At 44.5% G+C, this 22882-nt stretch overlaps 1 protein-coding gene across 10 annotated transcripts in view; it reads left to right on the plus strand.

Moving 5' to 3' along the window:
* RBM47 (RNA binding motif protein 47) overlaps positions 1-20720 on the plus strand; it is a 169604-nt gene extending 148884 nt beyond the window's left edge. For 6 of the 10 annotated variants that reach the window (XM_082728843.1, XM_082728841.1, XM_082728846.1 and 3 more), the window contains 4 exons: positions 7910-9066; positions 9915-10121; positions 12915-13123; positions 17935-20720. In XM_082728843.1, the coding sequence (XP_082584969.1) occupies positions 7941-9066; positions 9915-10121; positions 12915-13123; positions 17935-18168 (1776 nt within the window). In that variant the 5' untranslated portion in view covers positions 7910-7940 and the 3' untranslated portion in view covers positions 18169-20720. The remainder of the gene's footprint in view (positions 1-7909; positions 9067-9914; positions 10122-12914; positions 13124-17934) is intronic. The other 4 variants (XM_082728848.1, XM_082728850.1, XM_082728849.1 and 1 more) reach the window with 1 other exon arrangement.
* Positions 20721-22882: the final 2162 nt, after the last annotated feature.

The following is a 22882-nucleotide window of genomic DNA, read 5'->3' on the forward strand; positions in this document are numbered from 1 at the left end:
ATTACCTCTTGGATGAATACATCCTAAATCCTTCCACTGAACTAAGTTCCAGCCAGTGCTGGAAGACACTGCTTACCGCTGTATATGATTTTCAAATTGCAGTGTGTTCGTCAGCAAATAAAACTCTCCCGTGAATTCCAGATTGCACATTAATCTCAGGTACATGACATACGTGCACACACACACATGCACACACACACCCACACACACTCATACATCCCTAGAGCCATGAAGCAGAGTTAACTAGTAGTTTGGATAATTCTAGAGTATATGCACTCTGTTTTTAATCCTAGGTAAACACTGGTTGGCAAACATGAGAAATATTTTCCCAGTACTGTGGTATTCCTCGCCCTCTAAAATGTCCCAGTTCAAAGTTAAAGTCCTCCCAAAAGATACTCTGAACCACTACTAAGAATTTAAATCCTTGATTTATGTCTGCATTAAGTCTGAGTTAGCCCTGAAATTTTATTTTACCCTGACAAGCTCGAACTTGGCCTAAAACAAAGACAACAAAAACTCTGGCTAATAGGTCAGAATAATGGCTGGATTTGAAAATATATTCTACGCTGTTTTATATGCCCAGCTGTGAATAAATGTTTCACATATATTGCCATGTTTGTAAGCCAGCAGCCCTCCATGAAGACAGAAGCATTTTTAGCATGTGCGAGGATGGGTTATGTTGGGATGGTCCTGCCTCAGGGGACCTGGCATCCGTGCGGATGACTGGACCCTTTGCATCCAGCACAAGTCTCTTCAGGTTCCTTCTGGAAAAGTCTCTGCAGACTGCTGTAGCCAAAGTTTAGGTGCAAAACAGGCTTACACTTGGGTGCCTGAGCCACATTGCCAGTGGAGAATTACACTGCCAGATAGCTTACCTGCTAGGAATGGAATCTGGGAGAATCTGGTACACCAGTCCACACCAGAACACGCGGGCTAGGCTTCCCACACTAACTGGCGTGAGGTTGGCCGGGGTAAGCACTTGTTTCCCTGCACACAGAAGACTCCTACACAAAAGCAAGAATCTCATCTCAAATTCAGTTTTTTTTTTTTTTCTAAGTTAAATTTCTTCTAACAGTTTGTTTTGTTTTTAAGATTTTATTTATTTACTTGACCTAGAGAGAGACAGTGGGAAAGGGAAAGGAGCAGGGGGAGGGAGAAGCAAGCTTCCCGGCCGAGCAGGGAGCCTGATGTAGGGCTCGATCCCAGGACCCTGGGACCACGACCTGAGCCGAAGGCAGATGCCCAATGACTTGAGCCAGTGACGCAAATATCAGCTCTGAGGCTCATGAACTGAGAATCTGCTTAATCTCTCTGTGCCTCAGTTTCCTTCTCTGTAAAGTGAAGCGCATAATCATGCCCCGTACAGATGTCATGAGGGTTGGAGCGAGTTAACGCATTAAATAAAGAGTTTAGCACACTGCCGGGCACATAATGGGCGTTTAAGAAACATTAGCTGTTTTTGTCACCATTTTAAAGATGAGAAGATGGAGGCTTAAGAGGTTAGGTGGCTTTCTCCATGGTTCACAACTGGTAACCAGAGGAGCCAAGTTTTGGCTCTAGGTCCCTGCTAGGCAACCCAAACCAGACTATCAGATCTATTTTAAAATTATCTTATATTGGGGTACCTGAGTGGCTCAGTGGGTGAAATGTCCAACTCTTGATTTCGCCTCAGGTCATGATCTCAGGGTTGTGAGACTGAACCCCACATTGGGCTCAGCACGGAGCCTGCCTGAGATTCTTTCCCTCTGTCCCTCCCTCTTTCTCTCTTTCTCTATCCCGCAAAATAAATGAAATCTTAAAAAAAAAAAAAAAAAAAAAACCACAACTTATATTGAATGGATAATTCTGTGCTGTTTATCCAAATTTTTGTTGTTGTTTTTACTCACAAGGTTCAGCTTATAAAGTGTACTTATTACTCATTGTGTCCACATCTCTACTACAAGAATCTTGTTATTCAAAAGATGGTATTTCTCGCGTTGGTGGTATAGTGGTGAGCATAGCTGCCTTCCAAAAGATGGTATTTCTCATTACTTAGACACCCCCCTCCAAAAAACACACATGCATACATATACTTCCACCCTTCCAAAGAAGGTATTCTAAACAAATTTTTTAAAACACAATAGTGATGGTGGCTATGCTTTTAACTTGGGAAATGACAGCCTTATTAGAAACAAACTGTTAATAATATTAACAATTAATAATTAAGAGGTACAGCTCCTTTAAAGCAGTCTCTGGTCATTGAGCACAAATACAAGATGCCTTCATTCTCAGCTTTTTGGGATTTGTAGCATAATTCTCTAGTTCCGTTAACTCCAAGGTAGGCTCCATGAAAACGAGGTCTACCCGTAGCTGTCACATAGTAGGTGCTCAGGAAATATTTGCAGAATGAATGAATATAAATGAACTTCTGTGTTGATGTCTCTTAAGAAATTATTTGGGGCATCTGGGTGGCTCAGTTGGTTAAGCGTCTGCCTTCTGCTCAGCTCATGATCTCAGGGTCCTGGGATTGAGCCCCACGTTGGGCTCCTTGCTCAGTGAGGAATCTGCTTCTCTCTCTGGCTCTGTTCCTCCCCCTGCTTGTGCTCTCTCACTCACTCACTCGCTCTCTCAAATAAATAAATGAACTTTGAAAAAAATTATTATTGTGCATATATAAGTGTTGGAAGCCGAGCCAGCCACCTTCACCAGCTCTCTCTTCTTCTAGGTCTCATAAACTTGGCTACATATTTAAAGGGCAAGTAACTTAGACTGAGGACGGGAAAAGGCAGATCAAGAAGACCTTCTTTGAAATATGTTAGAACTTAAAAGTTGGTCCTGAAATAAAGTCGTTGCTCAGCCTAGGAAACTGAGGGAGAAGTGATTGAAATACTTAGCGGTAGCAATCTATGCTACTTACCCCCGCTGATGTTCACTGTGCATCTCCTAGAGCAGAGGTCAGCATACTTGGTCTCTACCTAGTCAGACAGCAGATATTTTAGGCTTTGCAGGCCATATCATCTCTGAACTATTTGACTCTGCCGTGGTACTACAAAAGCAATCATAGCTAATATTTCCTTTAAGGGTATGGCTGTGTTCTGATAAAATTTTATTTATAAAAAACTAATGGCAGGGGCGCCTGGGTGGCTCGGTGGGTTGAGCCCCTGCCTTCGGCTCAGATCATGGTCTGGGGTTCCTGGGATCAAGTCTCACGTCGGGCTCTCTCCTCGGCGGGGAATCTGCTGCCCCGTCTCTCTGCCTGCTGCTGCTCTGCCTACTTGTGATCTCTCTTGCTGGGTGTTGAATAAATAAATAAATAAATAAATAAAAAGCTAATGGCAGGCTGGGTTTGGCCCATGGTCGTAATTACCAGGCTCTTGGTCTAAAGCTGGTCTAATTGTTCCGTCTCTGAGAGAAGGGTCATATTAGCTGTATAGTACCCTTTTTTAAGGCATTAAATAAATCATATATCTTTTTTATATATTGAAGCCTTTGGCCTTAAAAATTCATTGAGCAGCACACCATATAATTTGTTTAACGATAGTACAATAGACATAAAGATAAGGAGAATGGAGTTTGTAGACAAGATTTTCGTGAATGTGTTAAACTTCCTTGTTTAAAGGCCTCTAATGAAATCCTAATTTTATGGGATTTTCTTTTGTTGTTCCTTTGGCATCTCTGAGCTTTCTCACTTTCTTTTTGAGTTTTTTTTTTTTTTAATTGTGTAAAATATACATAACAATTAACCATTTTAACTATTTTAAAATTCTTTTTAAGTATACAGTTCAGTGGCATTAAGTCCATTCACATTGTTGCGTAACCATCACTGTCCACCTCTAGAACTTTCTCATCATGCCTAATTGAAACTCCATAAACACTGGTGCTCCCTTTTCCCATTCCCTATCTCCAGACAGCCATGATTCTACTCTCTGTCTCTGAATTTGTCTGTTCTAGGTACTTCATATAACTGGAATCATACAATATTTGTTCTTTTGTGCTGGGTTATGACAATTCTAGATTTAAGCTTTGAGGAACCACCAAATGGTCTTCCACAGTAATGGTACCATTTTACATTCTTTCTAGCAATGTGGAAAGGTTCCAATTTTCTTCACGGTCTTGCTAATGCTCATTTTGTGTTTTGTTTTGTTTTTTATAATAGCCATGCTAATAAGTGAGAATCACTGTGGTTCTCATTTATTTGTAGGTCAGTGTTTTTAGTTAGTGTAAAAGACAGTTCATTTAGACATTACGTTCATCAGTGTCTGATGCAAATTTGTATGTGTGTGTGTGTGTGTGTGTGTGTGTAGATGCTTTCATTCCTCTCCTAGTTCCAAAATTAAGTGAGATGACCTCCGGGAATATATGAGCAATAAGATGAATAATACAAATAGCTGAATTCATGACATCAAGGTATACAGAAGACTAAAAAAAAAAGACACTATAGCCAAAATTAGATAAACGTGAGACTGTGTCATAATGTCTTTGAAGATTACTAAAATTGAAGTGGCAGATTTCATCCTGAACTTCCTAGTGGCCAAAGAAAAAGGGGAAAGAGGGACAATAACACGATTCATTTATTCCAGATGATGACAGCTCGGGAAAAAAGACTTCTTGGCTTATAGATGTAAGAAATAAGCTATAACAATTTTAAAGGAAGTGATTTTTTTTTAAAAGAGTGATTATATTACTGACCCATCAGATTTCAAACTGAAAGCAATCAAAAATTTTTATAAAATTAATGAAATTGCCACTGGAAATGACTCTCATAGCCTGACCCTTATAAGACTTCTCTCGGTGTAAAATGGTAATTTCAGAGTAAAATTAGGAAAACACGAAGTCAACTCTGCTCATCTCAGAGCAATAGGGTGTCTTCCTCTGGACTTCATTTAACGTTTTATGTAGCACAACATGTAAGATCTTGCATTGCCTCATACGTGTTTATGTATGTCCTGGTATTTCCTTCCCAGGTCACATACATGTTTGTACCAATAGTCTTCTTAACAATATACCCTTATCTCCCTTTTGAAGTAAGGGAAGAGCTTCATGTTCAAATCTGATATTGAAATTTCTGTTTCAGTGAGAAACTACAGGCACAAATGTATCATTTTCAGATGTGTAATAGAAAAAAAGACTTCATGATAAGTAGCTCTATTGTCAAACCAGTCTCAAGCACTTAAAAAGCAAAAGAAATAAAAGATAAGAATAGAAGCCATATGAAAGAGATGTTTTTAAAGAACTGAGAAAGTGGGGCACCTGGGTGGCTCAGTGGGTTAAGCCTCTGCCTTCAGCACAGGTCATGATCTCAGGGTCCTGGGATCGAGTCCCGCATCAGGCTGTCTGCTAGGCAGGAAGCCTGCTTCCTCCTCCTCTCTCTCTCTCTCTCTCTCTGCCTGCCTCTCTGTCTACTTGTGATCTCTCTCTGTCAAATAAATAAAGTCTTAAAAAAAAAAAATAAAGAAAGAACTGAGAAAGTGGGGCACCTGGGCGGCTCAGTGGGTTAAGCCTCTGCCTTTGGCTCAGGTCATGGTCTCAGGGTCCTGGGATCGGGCCCCGCATCGGGCTCTCTGCTCAGCAGGAAGCCTGCTTCCTCCTCTCTCTCTTTACCTGCCTCTCTGTCAAATAAATAAATATTTTTAAAATATATTAAAAATATTAAAAGATAAATACTTTTAAAAAAAGAACTGAGAAAGTGTCGAATTACCCTGAAATTGAAAGACTTGGGCTAGGGATGCCTGGGTGGCTCAGTCGGTTAAGCAGCTGTCTTTGGCTCAGGTCATGATCCCAGAGACTAGGAATTGAGCCCTATATCCGGCTCCTTGCTCAACAGGGAGTGTGCTTCTCCCTCAGCCTGCTGTGCTTTCTTTCTCTCTGACAAATAAACAAATAAAATCTTAAAAACAACAACAACAACAAAAACCATGTAGTCTGGCTCCAGGGGCCACTCAGTTCCCCACGAAATCATACTGCCCCTTGGTGTTAATGGCAGGTGAACCAAGAAAGTACTTGTTCAGCCATCTGACAAATAAACATCTCAGATTTATGTCGTGTCCCTCCAATTTCTTTGTGTGTGTGTTTTTTTTAAATGCTTAAACTTACATTAATTATTCTTGAAACTTCCCTTAATATTCTATATGGTTCCTTCTGGTGAATTTTTACAGATCATACTCCAGATTCCTACTGAATGATGAAACTTTATGCCATTAAATAATATGTTTTTACAAAGAGTTTTTGAGAATCTGGAGGGATGCATATAAAATGAAGCAAAGCAACAAGATGCAAATTTGTTGGAAGCCAAGCTCCGTCCCCACCCCCCAAAAAATCATATTAAAAAAATATATATATGGAAGAGTTTAATTTTGGCTATCATTGGGTAGGAATAACAGGAATGATTTCTTTTCCTGCTTTTCTTAATTTTCTATAAAATTTACCTGAATACTTTTGTAGCCCAAAAAATGAAATAAACTTCGTTTTTTAAAGGACCTTTTTACAAAAGCACGGCACAAAGCTCCTAATGATAACCTTACTGTATAGTTAAAATCATCTCCACAGAGCCCCATTCTGTATGAGTGAAGGTGAAATGGTTTACACTATTATATATGGATTTTTTTTAAGGTTTATTTGAGAGCGGGAGCCTGCCCATGCGTGCGCATGCACTAGTTGGGGGGAGGGGCAGAGGGACTCAAGTCCTTGACTCCCCGCTGAGCATGGAGCCCAATGCAGGCTCCATCCTATGACCCTGAGATCGAGTCCTAAACCGAAATCAAGAGTAGGATGTTTAATCGACTCAGCCACCCAGGCACCCCATGGCTATTTAATTTTAAGTTAACTAAAACAAAGTAAAATAAAAAACTCAGTTCAACAGTTACGCTAGCCCCCTTTTAATTGTTCAGTAGCCACAAGTGGCTAATGACAGCTTTTCCATCCTCACCGAAAGTTCTGTTGCACAGCACTGCTTTCAAAGAAAAAAATGCGTCATCAGGAACCAGGTGACTTGGAATCAAATCCTGGTAGGAGATGACTTTTGGCTGTGTGAAATGGGCAATTTACTTAACCTCTCTGAGCCTACAGACAAATTAGGAGTAATAATACCGCTTTCCATGTAATGAGGTTAAGAAAATCAGAAATAAGATAGTGCGTGTGACAGTTCCCTAAAAACCCGTACTGTGGCTCACAGGATTGTAGCTGCTTCAACCCCCCCCCCCCCCCCCCCGCCCGCAAGTTGAACTTAATATAGCTCTTTGTAGACTGATTCCAAATCCATACATGGTTCCTACCCAAACTTTTACCTAAAAATCCGACTCACCAGCTCCTGCCACAGCTCCTAGGCCACGTCCTTGGCAGTGCGGATGTTCCATTTCTTTCTAGGAAAATGCTTCCGTACACAGCTCTCTCCTGTAGAATAACACCCCCTCCAAGTTTTCCTTGACAACTTAAATGCACTGCTCTATGTCCATTCCTAAAGGACAAGATTGTCTTTAAAAAAAAAAAAAAAAAAAAAAAGCAAAGAAAGAGCCTCTGCCTGCCCAATAAATAAATGGGGTAAAATGCTATATAACGAAAGGGAAATCAGTCTGAGTCGACAGTGCAGGAGTTGAGCAAAAGATGTTCCCATTTGCTGCAAGAACGTGAGGTTTTTCACTCCCAATTACAGCAGGTTCACCGTGCTTCAAAGCTGTTGGGGGTACTGATTCAGCGGAAGTCCTTGCTCCTTCTGATTTTTTTTTTTCCCCCGAGTCCCTTCTGGTTTTTCCGGCAAAACAACTTGGCTAATTTAGACTCTGTTCGAGCTGCAGTATTTATTTCTCATCTAACCACCTGCCGGTTAAGGCGTGAGTCTCGCAGGTCTTAAAAGAATGAAGTAGCCAGGTTGGGGCTGTACGCGGTGCGGACTCCACACTCACCCTGCCTTCTGCCTCCTCCTCCCTGCCCCCAGGTCTCCTGCAGCCGTGGATGCCTTTGACATTATGACCGCAGAGGATTCCACCGCAGCCATGAGCAGCGACTCGGCCGCCGCGTCCTCGGCCAAGGTGCCCGAGGGCGTGGCCGGCGCGCCCAACGAGGCGGCGCTGCTGGCGCTGATGGAGCGCACGGGCTACAGCATGGTGCAGGAGAACGGGCAGCGCAAGTACGGCGGCCCGCCGCCCGGCTGGGAGGGCCCGCACCCGCAGCGCGGCTGCGAGGTCTTCGTGGGCAAGATCCCGCGCGATGTGTACGAGGACGAGCTGGTGCCCGTGTTCGAGGCGGTGGGCCGCATCTACGAGCTGCGCCTCATGATGGACTTCGACGGCAAGAACCGCGGCTACGCCTTCGTCATGTACTGCCACAAGAGCGAGGCCAAGCGCGCCGTGCGCGAGCTCAACAACTACGAGATCCGCCCGGGCCGCCTGCTCGGCGTGTGCTGCAGCGTGGACAACTGCCGCCTCTTCATCGGCGGCATCCCCAAGATGAAGAAGCGCGAGGAGATCCTGGAGGAGATCGCCAAGGTCACCGAGGGCGTGCTGGACGTGATCGTCTACGCCAGCGCGGCCGACAAGATGAAGAACCGCGGCTTCGCCTTCGTCGAGTACGAGAGCCACCGCGCCGCCGCCATGGCGCGCCGCAAGCTCATGCCCGGCCGCATCCAGCTCTGGGGCCACCAGATCGCCGTGGACTGGGCCGAGCCCGAGATCGACGTGGACGAGGACGTGATGGAGACCGTCAAGATCCTCTACGTGCGCAACCTCATGATCGAGACCACGGAGGACACCATCAAGAAGAGCTTCGGCCAGTTCAACCCGGGCTGCGTGGAGCGCGTCAAGAAGATCCGTGACTACGCCTTCGTGCACTTCGTCAGCCGCGAGGACGCCGTGCACGCCATGAACAACCTCAACGGCACCGAGCTGGAGGGCTCGTGCCTCGAGGTGACGCTGGCCAAGCCTGTGGACAAGGAGCAGTACTCCCGCTACCAGAAGGCGGCCAAGGGCGGCGGCGTGGCGGAGGCGGCGGTGCAGCAGCCCAGCTACGTGTACTCGTGCGACCCCTATACGCTGGCTTACTATGGCTACCCCTACAACGCGCTCATCGGGCCCAACAGAGACTACTTTGTGAAAGGTTAGTGGGGGCTGTTCTGTGGGGGTGAGGGGGGGGCGGTGCCGAGAACCACATGGCCCGGGCAGCATCAGGGGTGTTGTGGCTGTAATTTGCTGAGCTGCTAGATGGGCTCCTTCGCCCTACTCACCCACCCTCCTTTGGGTGTCGGTTCTGGGGTCTGTTCTTCACGGGCACGTAGAGCATTTGTTTCCATAGCATTGGGGGACATGCAGGTCATTCCTCTGTATGGGATGAGCCCTACAATCACGGGGGCATGCAAGCATTTTCTTGCATACTACCTTTGCAGGACCTACCGGATCTGGGGCTAGTCCACCAGTGTCTGGGTACTTAAGTTAAAGCCTCCTTGTGAAATTAATCTTTAGGATGTTGTTTGCCTGGCGGTGGTAGTTAACTTACTCGCTAGGATAGAGTGAAACCAGGCATTACACCGGGAAACCAATACCTAGATTCCAAGTCCTGCTGTCATCAGATTGACTGGCTGTGTGACTTTCATCAGTCCCTTGACCCTCCCTCCACCAGTTTTCTTACCATACGACGAGGAAGGTGAGCCAGCAGATCCCCTTACAGATACAACATCTTTGCAGTTGAGGAATGTTGTTCTTTATTGAAGTTGCAGTCACAGTCCTAGGAACTTGCCATGTAAGTTCATCTCTTGCATGACTGTAAGTGCTTAGGATACGAATCCAGGCTGGAACAGAATGTTGGAAGCCTCTTACCAGCTCATTCTAGAGCAGCACCTGCAACTAGACTTAGGGCAAACACCGTAACGCTGAGAATCTTGAGTTAAGGTCTGCCTCTTGTACCGTCACCTGTTGGATGCTCACCATTTTTTGTGTTGTTATTCCAAGCAGGCAGCATACGAGGCCGAGGTCGAGGTGCAGCTGGCAACAGAGCCCCAGGGCCCAGGGGTTCCTACCTCGGGGGATATTCGGCTGGCCGTGGTATATATAGCCGATACCATGAAGGGAAAGGAAAGCAACAAGAAAAAGGATATGAGCTTGTGCCGAATTTGGAAATCTCTGCTGTCAATCCCGTTGCCATTAAACCTGGTACAGGTCAGTATAAACCAGAGATAGTCCATATCCACTCAGCTGAAACCCCAGCGCTGTCTTTGAAGTGACCCCAAGATTTCCTCGGGCTCCTTCATTGACACGTGTGTTCCTCTTCTCACAGGCAGCCAGAGGTCAGGCAAAGACTTGGCCTCCTGAGCCACCTTCTCTAGAACTTAAGGGGCTCTTCTACCTTGGATCATGTTCAAGTCAAACTTTTCAGTGGTGGGTTTTTCCAATGGGTGTCACCAGAGGTTAACCTGTTTCTCAATCTGTGACCGAGTTGGAGTGGTGAGGAGGGGTGGCAGAAGACACAGAAAACTGGGAGATCCTTCTGTATCTTCTGCTGGCCCAGAATGTCTTCTCCCTCCTTTTGCTACACCAGCAGTCAGCAGCCACAAGGTACGGCTGATCGCTGGTTCCAAGAGTTGGTGGAAAGGGTAAAAAATTTCTTCGGGAGTACAAAACACAAGCGTCCCTTGTTATGGTCTTAGAACAAGCCAGAAAACCTGGGAACAAAGCAGCAGTGAAAGCTTTGGCAGGTGCTCATTTCTTGGATTCCGATTCCCAGCACTCTTCTCTCCCCGTCTTGCTGGAGCAGTAGATTAGGGGTAAGGACACTCATATAATTCAAGCCAGCAACCTTGAACTTTGCTTTCACCTGCAAGCCCCACAAACCAGTTTGCCCCTGTGACTAGTGCCCATTGGTCAACCTAACAGGAGGCAGGTCTTTCTGATCCAAACTTGTGAAGAACTCGAATCCCGAGGGCAGCGTAGCACCAGCTCACACCACGCAGGTGTCCAAATGTGGGGAAGCCTCATTCGTGGACGGTCAGAGCCATCCTCCCGCAGCCCTCTTCCTGGTTTCAGGGAGGGCAGATTGAAAAGCTCTTGGAGAGAATCCTCCCCTTAAGGCTCAGCTGCTCCAACTTTCTTCTAGTTGAGGATTGTACACTCCTTTCCCTAGCTAAGAGATCCCAGGAGTCTGCATTGCCACATAGGGCTTAAAAAGTGTTTTCCCAGTAGAGCTTCCTTTTGATAATCCAGTGATTTTTTTTTTTTTTTTTTGGCCTGTGAAAAAGTGTTGCAAATTCTCAGTCAAGTGACTCCTTACACTGGATTTCCCTGTAAATGCCACTGACACTGTAAGTTTGTTAAATTGATCATGGATGTCCCTGATGCCGTAAGACAGAGCCTAGATGTGGGAGCTGTCACTTCTTCCTGCTGGAAAAGGGACTCCTGTTGGCAAGTTGTGATAATTTAAGATTTAACTAGAGAAAAGAGCTTTTAGACCATCTTTAAGCATATAGTCGTGTCCTGGGGCCTGACATAGAAATTCCTGCAGGCTGACAGCCAAAAATGATCCAGAGTTACTCAGTAAAATCCCAGTGTAGCTTAAACTCCTAATCACCTCAGGTCCCCATCCCCATGTCCTCTCTTTCTAGCTTATCCAGAAAATTAGGACTTTATATTTTAGGAGAAACACCAGGGCAATGTTGAAATACATGACCACAGACCCTGTGATTGAAAAGGTAGGTGAAGGGGACGCCTGGGTGGCTCAGTTGGTTAAGCAGCTGCCTTCGGCTCAGGTCATGATCCCAGCGTCCTGGGATCGAGTCCCACATCGGGCTCCTTGCTCCACAGGGAGCCTGCTTCTCCCTCTGACTCTGCCTTCCACTCTGTCTGCCTGTGCTCGCTCTCGCTCGCTCGCTCTCTCTGACAAATAAATAAAATCTTTAAAAAAAAAAAAAAAAGAAAAGGTAGGTGAAGGATTTGGTGAAAGTTTTAGGTCCATTTTATTGAAAGATCGTACCGTGGTTTAGCCTGCAATCATTTGTCTCTTTACCTTATGTCAAGTGAGTTTGTAGTAGAATAAATATACGTATAGTTGTAGAAAAAACGTGAAAGCACACTCTGTATGCATTTTATATTCTTGCTTACCCTTCAGCACACCTGTAGTACCACATACTCAGACTCCTCCAAAACCAGAGCCAGAATTTCTTCCTTGTACCTGTCTTTATCAGATGTCGGCATTTATTACCTGCTGTCTGTTTGAGCCCTGGTTAAAATAGAGACTTGACTCACAGATCACATCTTTGAGTTGGCGGGGCCTGTCCCCAAACCAGTCACTCTGCCTGCTTCACTGCTATGAGTGGACATTAGAAGATGAGGGCATTTGCCGTTTTTTATTAAGTATTTTTGCTTGAATCAGTAATGCTGAAAGCTAAAACAGAGTGGGGAAGGCATGCACAGACCTCTGAATTCCCAGAAGGAAACCCTTAGCAGCACCTGTTTCTTAAAACGTGAAAGTGAAAGGGTGGCAGGTCTGGTAATGAGCCGGGTGGGGGGTGAGGGCAGGCAGGTTCCCTCTCGCCCGCATCTGGTGGGGTCTCGAGCTTCTGATCTCGTGTTTCACTCTGAGCCTCTCCTCTCAGTCAGAAGGCCCTTGCCTGTGCTGTAGGAAATCAAGAGTGGGATCCCAGATTAGAGTTCTCTGTAGAGGCAATAGGAAAAACGTTGGTGCGGAGACCTAACTCTGGTCCGTGAGCATCTGTTGGGAGACACCATTGGTCCCACGGGGTTCCTCCTTCTGCAGGATGAGCAGGGAGCTGGAGAGCATAACTGCCAGCTCCCCTCTCTTCCTCCTGGCTCGCACCTTGTTACCTGGCCTCAGGGAGCATTAATTAGCCGGCGAGGCCCATGACCACCACACTTGGCTTTGCAAAATAACAAGAAAGGATGGATCTCGCTCATGGACTCTCAAGCGACACGCATTTTCCCTTGTCCCTTCTCTTGCAGTGGCCATCCCTGCCATCGGGGCCCAGTACTCCATGTTTCAGGCAGCGCCAGCCCCTAAAATGATCGAGGATGGGAAAATCCACACAATGGAGCACATGATCAGCCCCATCGCCGTGCAGCCAGACCCAGCCAGCGCCGCCGCAGCCGCCGCAGCTGCAGCCGCCGCCGCCGCCGTCATTCCCACTGTGTCCACGCCGCCACCGTTCCAGGTAGAGCTCTGGCTGGGGTTCTCAACGTCCTTGCGGGAGGCCTCCCTTCTTTAGCATAGATTCATTTCCCGGTCGGCAGGACAATCAGCTGTGTGCCTCGCTCTCTGATGAAGCCTGGGATGGGGCGACGGGAGAAATGGGTCCTATAAATCATGTCAGGACAGAAAAATTCAAAATTATAATTGTACCACCCTAAGGTCATCACTGGATTAAAGATGGGAAGCCGTATACAAAAATGACACACGTAATTCTTCACAGTGCCATGATAGTGTACATACTTTTTTTTTTTTTTTTTTTTTAATGATGCTGGGTAATTTTTAACTTCTGTTCTTACTGCTAAGGGGCTGACTCCCAAAGTCCAGGGAGATAGCTCACGCTTTCACATTCCAAATTGCAGCTCGAGGAAGATTTTTTCCTTTTTTCCATTCTCTCTCTCAGGGTGCCTGGATGGCTCAGTCGGTTAAGTGTCTGACTCTTCATTTCAGCTTGGGGTCGTGAGATCGAGCCCCACGTCGGGCTCTGTGCTCAGAGCAGTCTGCTGGAGACTTTCTGTCTCCCTCCCTGAGCTCTCTCTTTCTCTCTCTCTCTCTCTCAATAACTCAATAAATTTTTTTTTTTTTTTAAATAAAGTTCTCAGAGCACAGTGTTTAAGCATCTGCCTTCGGCTCAGGTCATGATCCCAGGGTCCTGGGATCCAGCCCCGCATCCGGCTCCCTGCTGGGTGGGGGAGTCTGCTTCTCCATCTCCCTCAGCCCCCCAGCTCATGCTCTCTGTCTCACACTCTCTATCTCAAATAAATAAATAAAATCTCTAAAAAGTAAAGTTCTCTCTGCCCCCTTCTGTGTATAAATATTTCAACCTATATATCCATATACAGTGTGTGTGGAGAGAGAACTGCCTGTAGAGATAGAGATATATGAAATGTTACAAAATGTGTCCTTAACCGTCTCCTCCAGCCAGACCCAGCTGTTCCCATTCCTCCTCCGAGTCCAGTCTCACGGTTCCAGCCTCCATCCCCACCTTTGCTCACAGCTTCTCTACTCTGTGGTGTCTTCAGTCTCGTGACTTCTGTGGAATCTTCCCCATCCACCGTAGCCTTGGAAATCCTGTTCCCTGTATGTCTCGTTACCCACATTATACCTTGGCGAATGATTGCCGCTTTGTTCTGTCTCCCAACTCATGAAGCTCCTCTAGACCGAGAGTCACATCTTGTATCTTCTTTTTATCATCAGCGCATAGCACATAGGGAATACCTATAGATGATACGTCATTCTCCCGAACAAAACAAAACAAAAAAATCATGTTAAAGCTACTTTTCATGAGGCAGTGGCTCTCAGATACCTTCTTAGTCAAGAAGCACAGATACCCAGGCTGGGGGTCTCTTCCCTAACTGGGTCAGAACTATCCAGGGAGTATGTTTACAGAGCAGATTCTTAGACTCGCACCTTGAAGACACCCACTGGGTAGAACTCAGCTGGGGTTCTAGAACCCAGTGATGTAGAGATAGAGCCAGACTGGGGACCCATCACATGGCCCTCATGTCGCTTTTGCCCTCGCTGTGCACAGTCTTACTGTGCTATTCGAAAGGGTCACACCAGTTGAAATATATTCCTGTGTCGGTGTGTCGTCAGGTCTTCCTTGAGTCTGGACTTTTGAAAACCCGGAAAAGGAGTAAGTCGTAAATGACTCACACTCTAAGTGGCAACTGAGCGTAGCTACGGCTTGTGGCCTGACTGTAAATATCTACAATAACCTCCAAATAGTATTTAGTGGAATTCTGGTAATAATGTCAGAGTTCCCTTGACTAAGAAACTCGTGCACTTTGTCCGTGGTGCATGGTGTCCCAGATTCCCGTTCTCGTATTCACCGTTCCAGGCTATTCTCGGTCTTTGACCAGTCTCCACTCGGTGTTGCCATCAGGGTCTCTGTTCCGAGTCTTTGCTTATGAGTTTGCTCAGTAGACAGTGACGATCAGTTTATTCTGATGGAGATTCCACCCCCCCTCAACCCCGTCCTTCAACATATGTGGAGCTATTACTTTTGAACTTGAGAATGACTTCTTTGTGTATGAGCGGCCTCGGTGCCCACCCGCCAGTCTCGGTTCTCTGCATCCTCCCTCTGAGTCCTTTGACCCTGGACTCTCTGAATGTTTGGCTCTCTGTCCCCACCCCTGTATTCTCTGCCAAATTGCAGCAGCGGAAGGAGCATTTTAAGCGCTGCTGATGAGTGACTAGAACACTCTTCCAAGTGGAGCCACACTAGAAACCTGCTCCCAGCATTACTTCTAGAACCTTCCTGTGGAACACCTTCGGTCGTTCTCCTCTATCTTGCACATGCTCAGGCATGTTCCTGCTCAGCCACTTTATATCCTCCACTTCATAAAGGCTTTGTAAGTAACGGAAGGAAACATTTACTGGCATAGGCCTTTTTTAAAATTTATTTCTCAGAGAGTTCTCCATCTTCACAAACCTCTGGTATAAATAGAACAGGGATAGGCATTTCCCCTTGATGAGGTCTCTTCCTCTGCTCCTTTCTCCGCCAGCTCCCCATGCTCAGCCCTTCCAGGCCTAGGTGTTGAGCTCTACCTTAGCACATGGAGAGGTTTCTCTCGGATGTCCCCTTCCCTGCAATTTCATCCCTTTGTGCATTTGTCACTGAATATATGTCTGCCCATTTGGAAAAGAGGGCTTGTGTCTTGCTTTAAGACACCATCTTCCCAGTTCTGAAGTTTCTCTCTTGCCCATGAGATCTTTGCTGTTTTAGTGTTGTAGGAGATGAGCTAACACAGGGCTAAAAGTGCAGGCTCCAGAATCACCATTCCTTTGCTTAAAAGCTGTGTCACCTTGTGCAAGTCATTTAACACATCAGACCTCTCCGTATGATCATAGTACCGGCTTCATTGGTAGTTGGGATGATTGGGATGATTCCAGAACGTCATACAAATAAGGCACTTAGAATAGTGCCCAGCAGACCACAGTCCCTCGGTTGTTACTATCATTTAGTATAATTATTATTTTGGTTACGGTGGAAAAAATGGCTCTTCGATGGTGAGTCACCTTTGAACGTAAATTTATGACTCTCATTTGCAAATTTTGTTAGGAAAAGATAACTAATTCCCTTACAAAAATCCAGGAAGAACTCATTTTTAAAAATTGAATTCTCCATTTCGTATATCCCCAATTGTTTATTTTGAAGATGCACGAAGACAGGCCGTATAGGCATTTACTGCAGGGCATCGTGAGGAACGTAAGGCATACTAGGTATTTTGTTAAGCATGTGTTTCTTTCACCACAAATCCCCCTTGCCATAAAGCATCTCATGGAACTGGTTCTGGAGCAAACCCTTTGGGAAATACTGAGCTGCAGTCTTTACTCTTTACACCTGTTGGCTCGGGAAATGTAGCATGTTAGACTTTCAGGTAGAGTCGAGAGCACGTAGCCGGGACTCTGATGGAGCCCGAGGTGGTGTCTGCAGTAAGGAAGCTTTAGTGAGTGAGCTAGCCATTCCCTACTGCCTTCTTCTGCAGAAACTCCTCCTCATCCTTCAAGACCCAGCTCAAATGTCTCTGCTTCCAACATTGCTTTCTCCAACTTCCCAAGTGAGTTAGTTCCTTTTCTGAGCCTCTACAGCCACCTGCACAGTTGACCTTGAGCAACGCAGGGGTTAGATGTGCCCACCTTCCCCCACCCTCCATGCAGTTGTACCTAAACCCACATGTAACTTTTGACTCCATGGCAGCATAACTACTGACAGCCTACTGTTGACTGGAAGGCTTCCTGATAAATAAACAGTCGATGAAACATACGTTCTGTATGTTACATGGATTGGGTACTGTATTCTTACAGTAAGAAAGTCATAAGGTAAGAAAAATTATAAGGAAGAGAAAATACATATAGGTACTGTGCTGCATAGTGGGAAAAATCCACATGGAAGTAGATCCTCAAATAAACCCCGGTTGTTTGAGGGTCAACCGTACGCGTCGTGGGTATCCTATCTTAGGTGAGAGATGGTCAAAGTCATCAGTGACACCAGCTGAAAATTATATGTGGTTGCAGGGTTTTCAGGTAACAGCTTCCAAAGCTGCCCCTGTGGAGATCTATACACTGGGTTCCATAACATTGTCACAGTTGGTTGTCCTCTCCCATTTTTGAAGCACCATGTTCCTTCAGTTAAGTAAGAGTGGAGGCACTCGCATATATTTTATGGACCGTATTTTTTTTCCTTTTTTCTTTCTTTTTTTTTTTTTTTTAAAGATTTTATTTATTTGATAGAGAGAGAGAAATCACAAGTAGGCAGAGAGAGACAGGGGAGAAAGCAGGCTCCCCGCGGAGCAGAGAGCCCGACGTGGGGCTCGATTCCAGGACCCTGGGATCACGACCCGAGCCGAAGGCAGAGGCTTTAACTCACTGAGCCACCCAGGTGCCCCCGGACCATATTTTTAATTACAGTGAGATCAGCTGAGCAAAGGGTAGATTCCCAACTTCCTTGCCGTTGGAAAGGAATGGCAAGATGGAAGATTCCAAAGTATTTAAACTTAGCTTAGCAGTTCTGTCACTTTGACCTTTTGAACTCACAGGAACCTTGACTTGAGGGCGCAACATCTCCAGCTTACCTTAATGGCCCTTACCACCTTCCCTTACAATAATTATTTATTTTACCTGTCTGCCTCCTTGCCCTGAGAATGAAAACGTTTGCCTTCACCTCTTCCTGTCCCCTTCCAGGAATGGGAAGAATGAGTCCACGGGTTGACTCCATGGGAAGGGCACCATGGGCGCGGTCATTAAGGGGCCTTTCTGTGTCTCCCCCTTCAGGGCCGCCCAATTACCCCCGTGTACACAGTGGCTCCGAACGTTCAGAGAATTCCCACTGCTGGAATCTACGGGGCCAGTTACGTCCCGTTCGCTGCTCCGGCCACTGCCACGATCGCCACACTACAGAAGAATGCGGCCGCTGCCGTGTACGGAGGCTACGCGGGCTACATACCTCAGGCCTTCCCCGCCGCTGCTATCCCAGTGCCCATCCACGACGTCTACCAGACATACTGACACTGGCGAGGAGAGCGCAGGCAGACCACAGACTACCCCTGAAGGAACACTTTACTATTTATGAAGAAAGAACGTGCGGCATTACCGCACTCCTGAAACCTGAAAGTGAAGAATGTTATCCAGTATCATCCTGAAAGATTTTATATTCATGAAGTTTCCACTAGTTGTTGTTGTTGTTGTTGTTGTTGTTGTTTTTTAAAGACTGTTTTCCACTTAGCAGACCCTGTTCATACATTTCTAAGAGACTCGCGACGGTTCGTGCCTTAATACCATCTCTCAGACATTTGTACGCCGTTAGTATATTTGTATAGAGGTTTTTGTTTTTGTATTTTTAAGGATATATTTTCAGTATGAAGGTTATTTTCTTAACTTCTGCACTCCAGAGATTTCTATTTTGTAGTACCTTCAATAATATATCAACTATATATGGAAAAGCACACTTGAGCAGCTAGGGAACTATTTTGAAAAATATATTCAATATTTAAAGATACAAACAATAGTGCTTTAAAATACTACATAAAATGTTATTTTAAAAGTTATACTGGAAAGTGCAATTTTAAAGTGAGTAGAATCTCTATTTCAGCTGGCTTTAAGGGGTGACGGTGTTACCATGTGTTATCTATGACGGTTCTGGTTTTTTGTTTTGTTTTTAAAGAAACACTCGATCTCTCCTTAAGCCCACGTTGAAAAGACTTGTCACACTTCTGAGTCCAAACACTGGAAAGCTCTTACCTGCCACATTACCCTGTTTCCCCTTTCTTCTCCATGTGTCTTGCCTCCCTACCCCCCTACTCATTCCTTCCTTCCTATCCCCACCCCCACCTCCGAGTCTGGCAAGTCTAGGGCAAATGAATTACTCTGATAGAGAAAGCATTGATAGCTTTTATACTTCTTCTGGGTTTTTGTGGGGGGTTTTTTTGTTGGGGTTTTTTTGTTTCATTTGTTTGGGAGTTTTTTTTTTGTTTATTTTGTCTTGGTTGGGGAGGTATTTTCAATAGCAGAGTATGCATAAGCACAAGATTTTAATAGTTTCCATAAGATATCTGCATAGTTATTTAATGTCTCATATAAAACCTTAGTTCCTTTTCTAACGCTTTTATCTTACTCATTTTTGAAGTATGAGTTTATAGAGACAGTGAATGTTATTGTCGACAAGGCCCCCAGAGACTCTTGTCGCAGAAAGTTATGCTTCTAGCTGACTTACCATGTTTCAATGCAAAATGTCTGTGGTCGTCAAGGGTGTTGGTAATACTATGTTTATTGAGCAGGGCTTTCCTCCGTTGCTGTGCACGTGGTAGGTGAGCTGACTTGGGACGTGCATATCCAGGAGGAGGAGGAGAGACCTGTAGAAGTTAAAAGATAGCTTGTACATAATCTAATGCTGGTTTTCAGTTGTTTTATGTTGCGGAAGTTCATGGTATAGAGTTTAATGCAGAGTGAAACCGTTTTATTTCAATGTTATTAAAAAGTTTTATTATTAGGAAGTAAATGTATTGTTGCAGTGTTGTGCCTGTTTCCAGGCTTTTGTTCAGCAGAGTGAATGTAAAATACAGTAAAATGATAAGGTTGTCATCTGCTTTATGAAATACATCAACTTGGAACTTTTTTTAAAGGCTCCATCAAGGAATTGAGCTGTGCAATAGGTAGCAAGGACACAGTTTTGTGTTTATGTCACATTAGAGATCTATAAAATCTTTGAACTCACTGAATTTTTGCTAATGGCTGAATTCTTATTTATGGATTAATAATAGGATCATGCCTTTAGCAAATATTTTAGTTTTGTCTTAAAATTTAAATTAAGAAACTCCCAAATGCCTTTTCCCTCCCCCTCATCTTAGGGTGGGATGAATTTTTTATATATAAGCAATATTTATTTAACTATTCTATAAAATTATTGAGTGCCTACCAAGGCCTTTAAACATTTCTAACATTTCTTTCCATCGTTCTTAAATGACATAAGATGATTGTGCAATGTTCCTGGTGATGTACCCAGCAAGCTGCATCGAACCTTTCAGAGTGTGTCATCAACTAAATGCAATTTGGATCAGATCCTCGTCCCTTGACTTAGCGTGAAAGAACTCCTTCCAGTGAAGGATTGTCGCAGAGGTTCACTAGATGAGACTCTGACCCAGCGGTCTTACTGTATTTTACATATACCTGTAAATTATTTGGAAGAAAAAAAAAAACCAATAATGAGAAGAAAAGAAAAAAATTGGTATCTCAACATGGCAACTACCAAACTACCCTAAAAACAGATTTTGGTGAGCCTATTCTCTATGGTCTGTCTGTTTCTGTTTCAAAACCATTTCACATACACTACTGAGGTAAGTTTATAACTTGAAATGTGAACCTTTTTTTTTTTTTTAGGGTTAAGAACAAACTATATAAATATTAAAAAAAAAAGCTTTAGTGTTCTCTGTTTTCAGACATGTTAGCAGTTTAGTTATCTTTAGTTGCTTTGTATTTGAAAAGCTTTTAAATTTATTTAGATTTTCCTCCATTTACAATACATTCTTAGGATGTATGTAGTAAATAAAGCTTTCTTTAAAGCAGTTTCCAGACCTTATTTTAAATTGTGTTTTCATTATACTGATTTTTTTTTTTCCCCTAACAAGACCAGAGAAACCCTTTCAAAGTGGAAGAAAACAACTAGTTCAGTATTTTCAGCCAGAGTAACCAACAAGTTACTATCATGTTTTTGACTTGGAATTACATTGAAGATGGGTTTTAAGTAAAAATTGTGAATTATCCGTATCCTCAGACTTGAGCTTAGGTGGTTTTAGGCTTAGCACCCAAATTATATTCAACATCTTGACTTAGGTAGGGTGTGGCTAAGCCTGTCGCTGCTGTGAGTCCTCAAGTTTATGATCCCAAGAGCTCCACACTCAGACCTCTAAATGGAGGCCGCTGACGAGACACTGAGTTTGTTAGGTGATCTCGTGAAAGTGCTGGGCGACCTGAAGGTCCCTCACTGCATTCAGAAACCAAAGCCTTGCGTTCCTCATTTTCTCGGTGCACAGCAAGGTTAGCAAGCTTGCTTCCCTTTTCTCTAGAGAGCATCACTAACTTCAGACAATATCCATTAGCAAAGCCAGTCAAATGATTCAAGGGCAGGTGATGGGTTATCAATGGAATTACTTCTAAAAAACTTGCCCCACGTGGCTTTACCATTGATTAAGAATTTTACCTTTCAGTCTCGGGCAGTCTGGCTTACAGCCTTCCTTCTCACGGTTCTGGGAATAATAAGTTGTTGCTTCCTCTTAAAAAGATAAAGCCCTTTTTCAGAGGCAGGAGGGGCTGCCGAACATCCCAAGATGACAGATGGTTGGTTAGGCAATATTTTCAAGGGCAACAAGATCTGCTGATTTCTTTTTATTCTGGGAGAAGAGTACAGACACCCAGCAAATTACAGAATCACAGTTTGATTGATCTCATTAGAAAAAGAATAATCGTACAAAATGTGTATCACTCCTCTACTAGGTGCCAGGTTGACTCTGTGCTGTAGCAACCACAGCTTGAGCAAACCCACAAAATCTTGCACAAGTAGAGCTTACATTCCGCGGTGGGGAGAACACAGACTGATTGAGCAGATAAACAGCATGGTGAGCAAGGACAAAAGTTATGATTATGTGACTCATTAGGCTTTTTGGCTTCCATAATCTCATGCGGACCTCACAATAACTCAGGGAAGTAAGCAGGGTGACTGGCCAAGGTGTCACAGCTGAGAAGGACTTGAACTGCAGTTTATGCTCAGATTCCACATCCCAGATGCTTGTGAACAGTACACTGACTCTGGAAGTGGGTAAAACCAGTCACACCAACATCCCACCTCAGAGCTCAGAGAGAGAAAAGCAAAGCTTCTCTATAGTGCAGTTTTCCATTGGGTTCTAGTATGTTTCCATAGGCGACTTCTTCACTTGGGTGAGAACCGAAGGCTGAATGGCTGAAAATGCCTCTTCTCAGCCTGCAAGACCTCACAGCTCTAAGTGGAGCTGCTGGAAATGTCCACTCTGGGAGACTGAAGGAATTCTACCTACCAAGCTGGACCAGAGATGATAGAGAAGATGAAAGAACTATCACAGGAAGTCAGCTGCTCCCTTCTCTGATTCTTCAGTGGAATAGGTGCCCCCTTTTTATTCCAAAAATATCTGTCATGACAATATACGTAAGCAGTTATCTAGTTGAAAGTCAGAATGTTAGGAAACAAAGCTCTAGTTTGTCTTTTCTAGTGAAGGATAATCCCAGGCCAGTCCAACACTCACTGGGTTCTGTTACGTGGCATATGCACAGTGTGGGGCGTGTTTTGTTAGCTGTAATTCACCTTCCTGGCTTATCAAACTCGGTTTCAAGGATATTGGGGGGCTTGACTATTGAACAGAAATATATAATATATTACCTCAATTATTACATGGTATTATATCTTTATTGTAAAGTCTTCTGGGCACTCAGCTTCTACCAGAGTTGGTTTTGTTTGATTAACATGAAATGTGACATTTTGGCATGGCTCTTTTAACAAAATGACATTTTTGGTATCATGACCCTTAAAAAAAATTACATCTTCAGCTTTTAAAAAAATGACCGGGTAGGAAGATACAAACGTACTCACTTTATCCTTACATTCCCACTTTCCTGACACATTCCCCACCTCTGACCACCCCAGGTCAAGGGCAGGATTCAGCTTTAATACAATACCTCATTAGGTTCAGGAGACCAC

This window comes from Mustela nivalis (assembly GCF_964662115.1).
Source record: "Mustela nivalis genome assembly, chromosome: 4".
NCBI lineage: Eukaryota > Metazoa > Chordata > Mammalia > Carnivora > Mustelidae > Mustela > Mustela nivalis.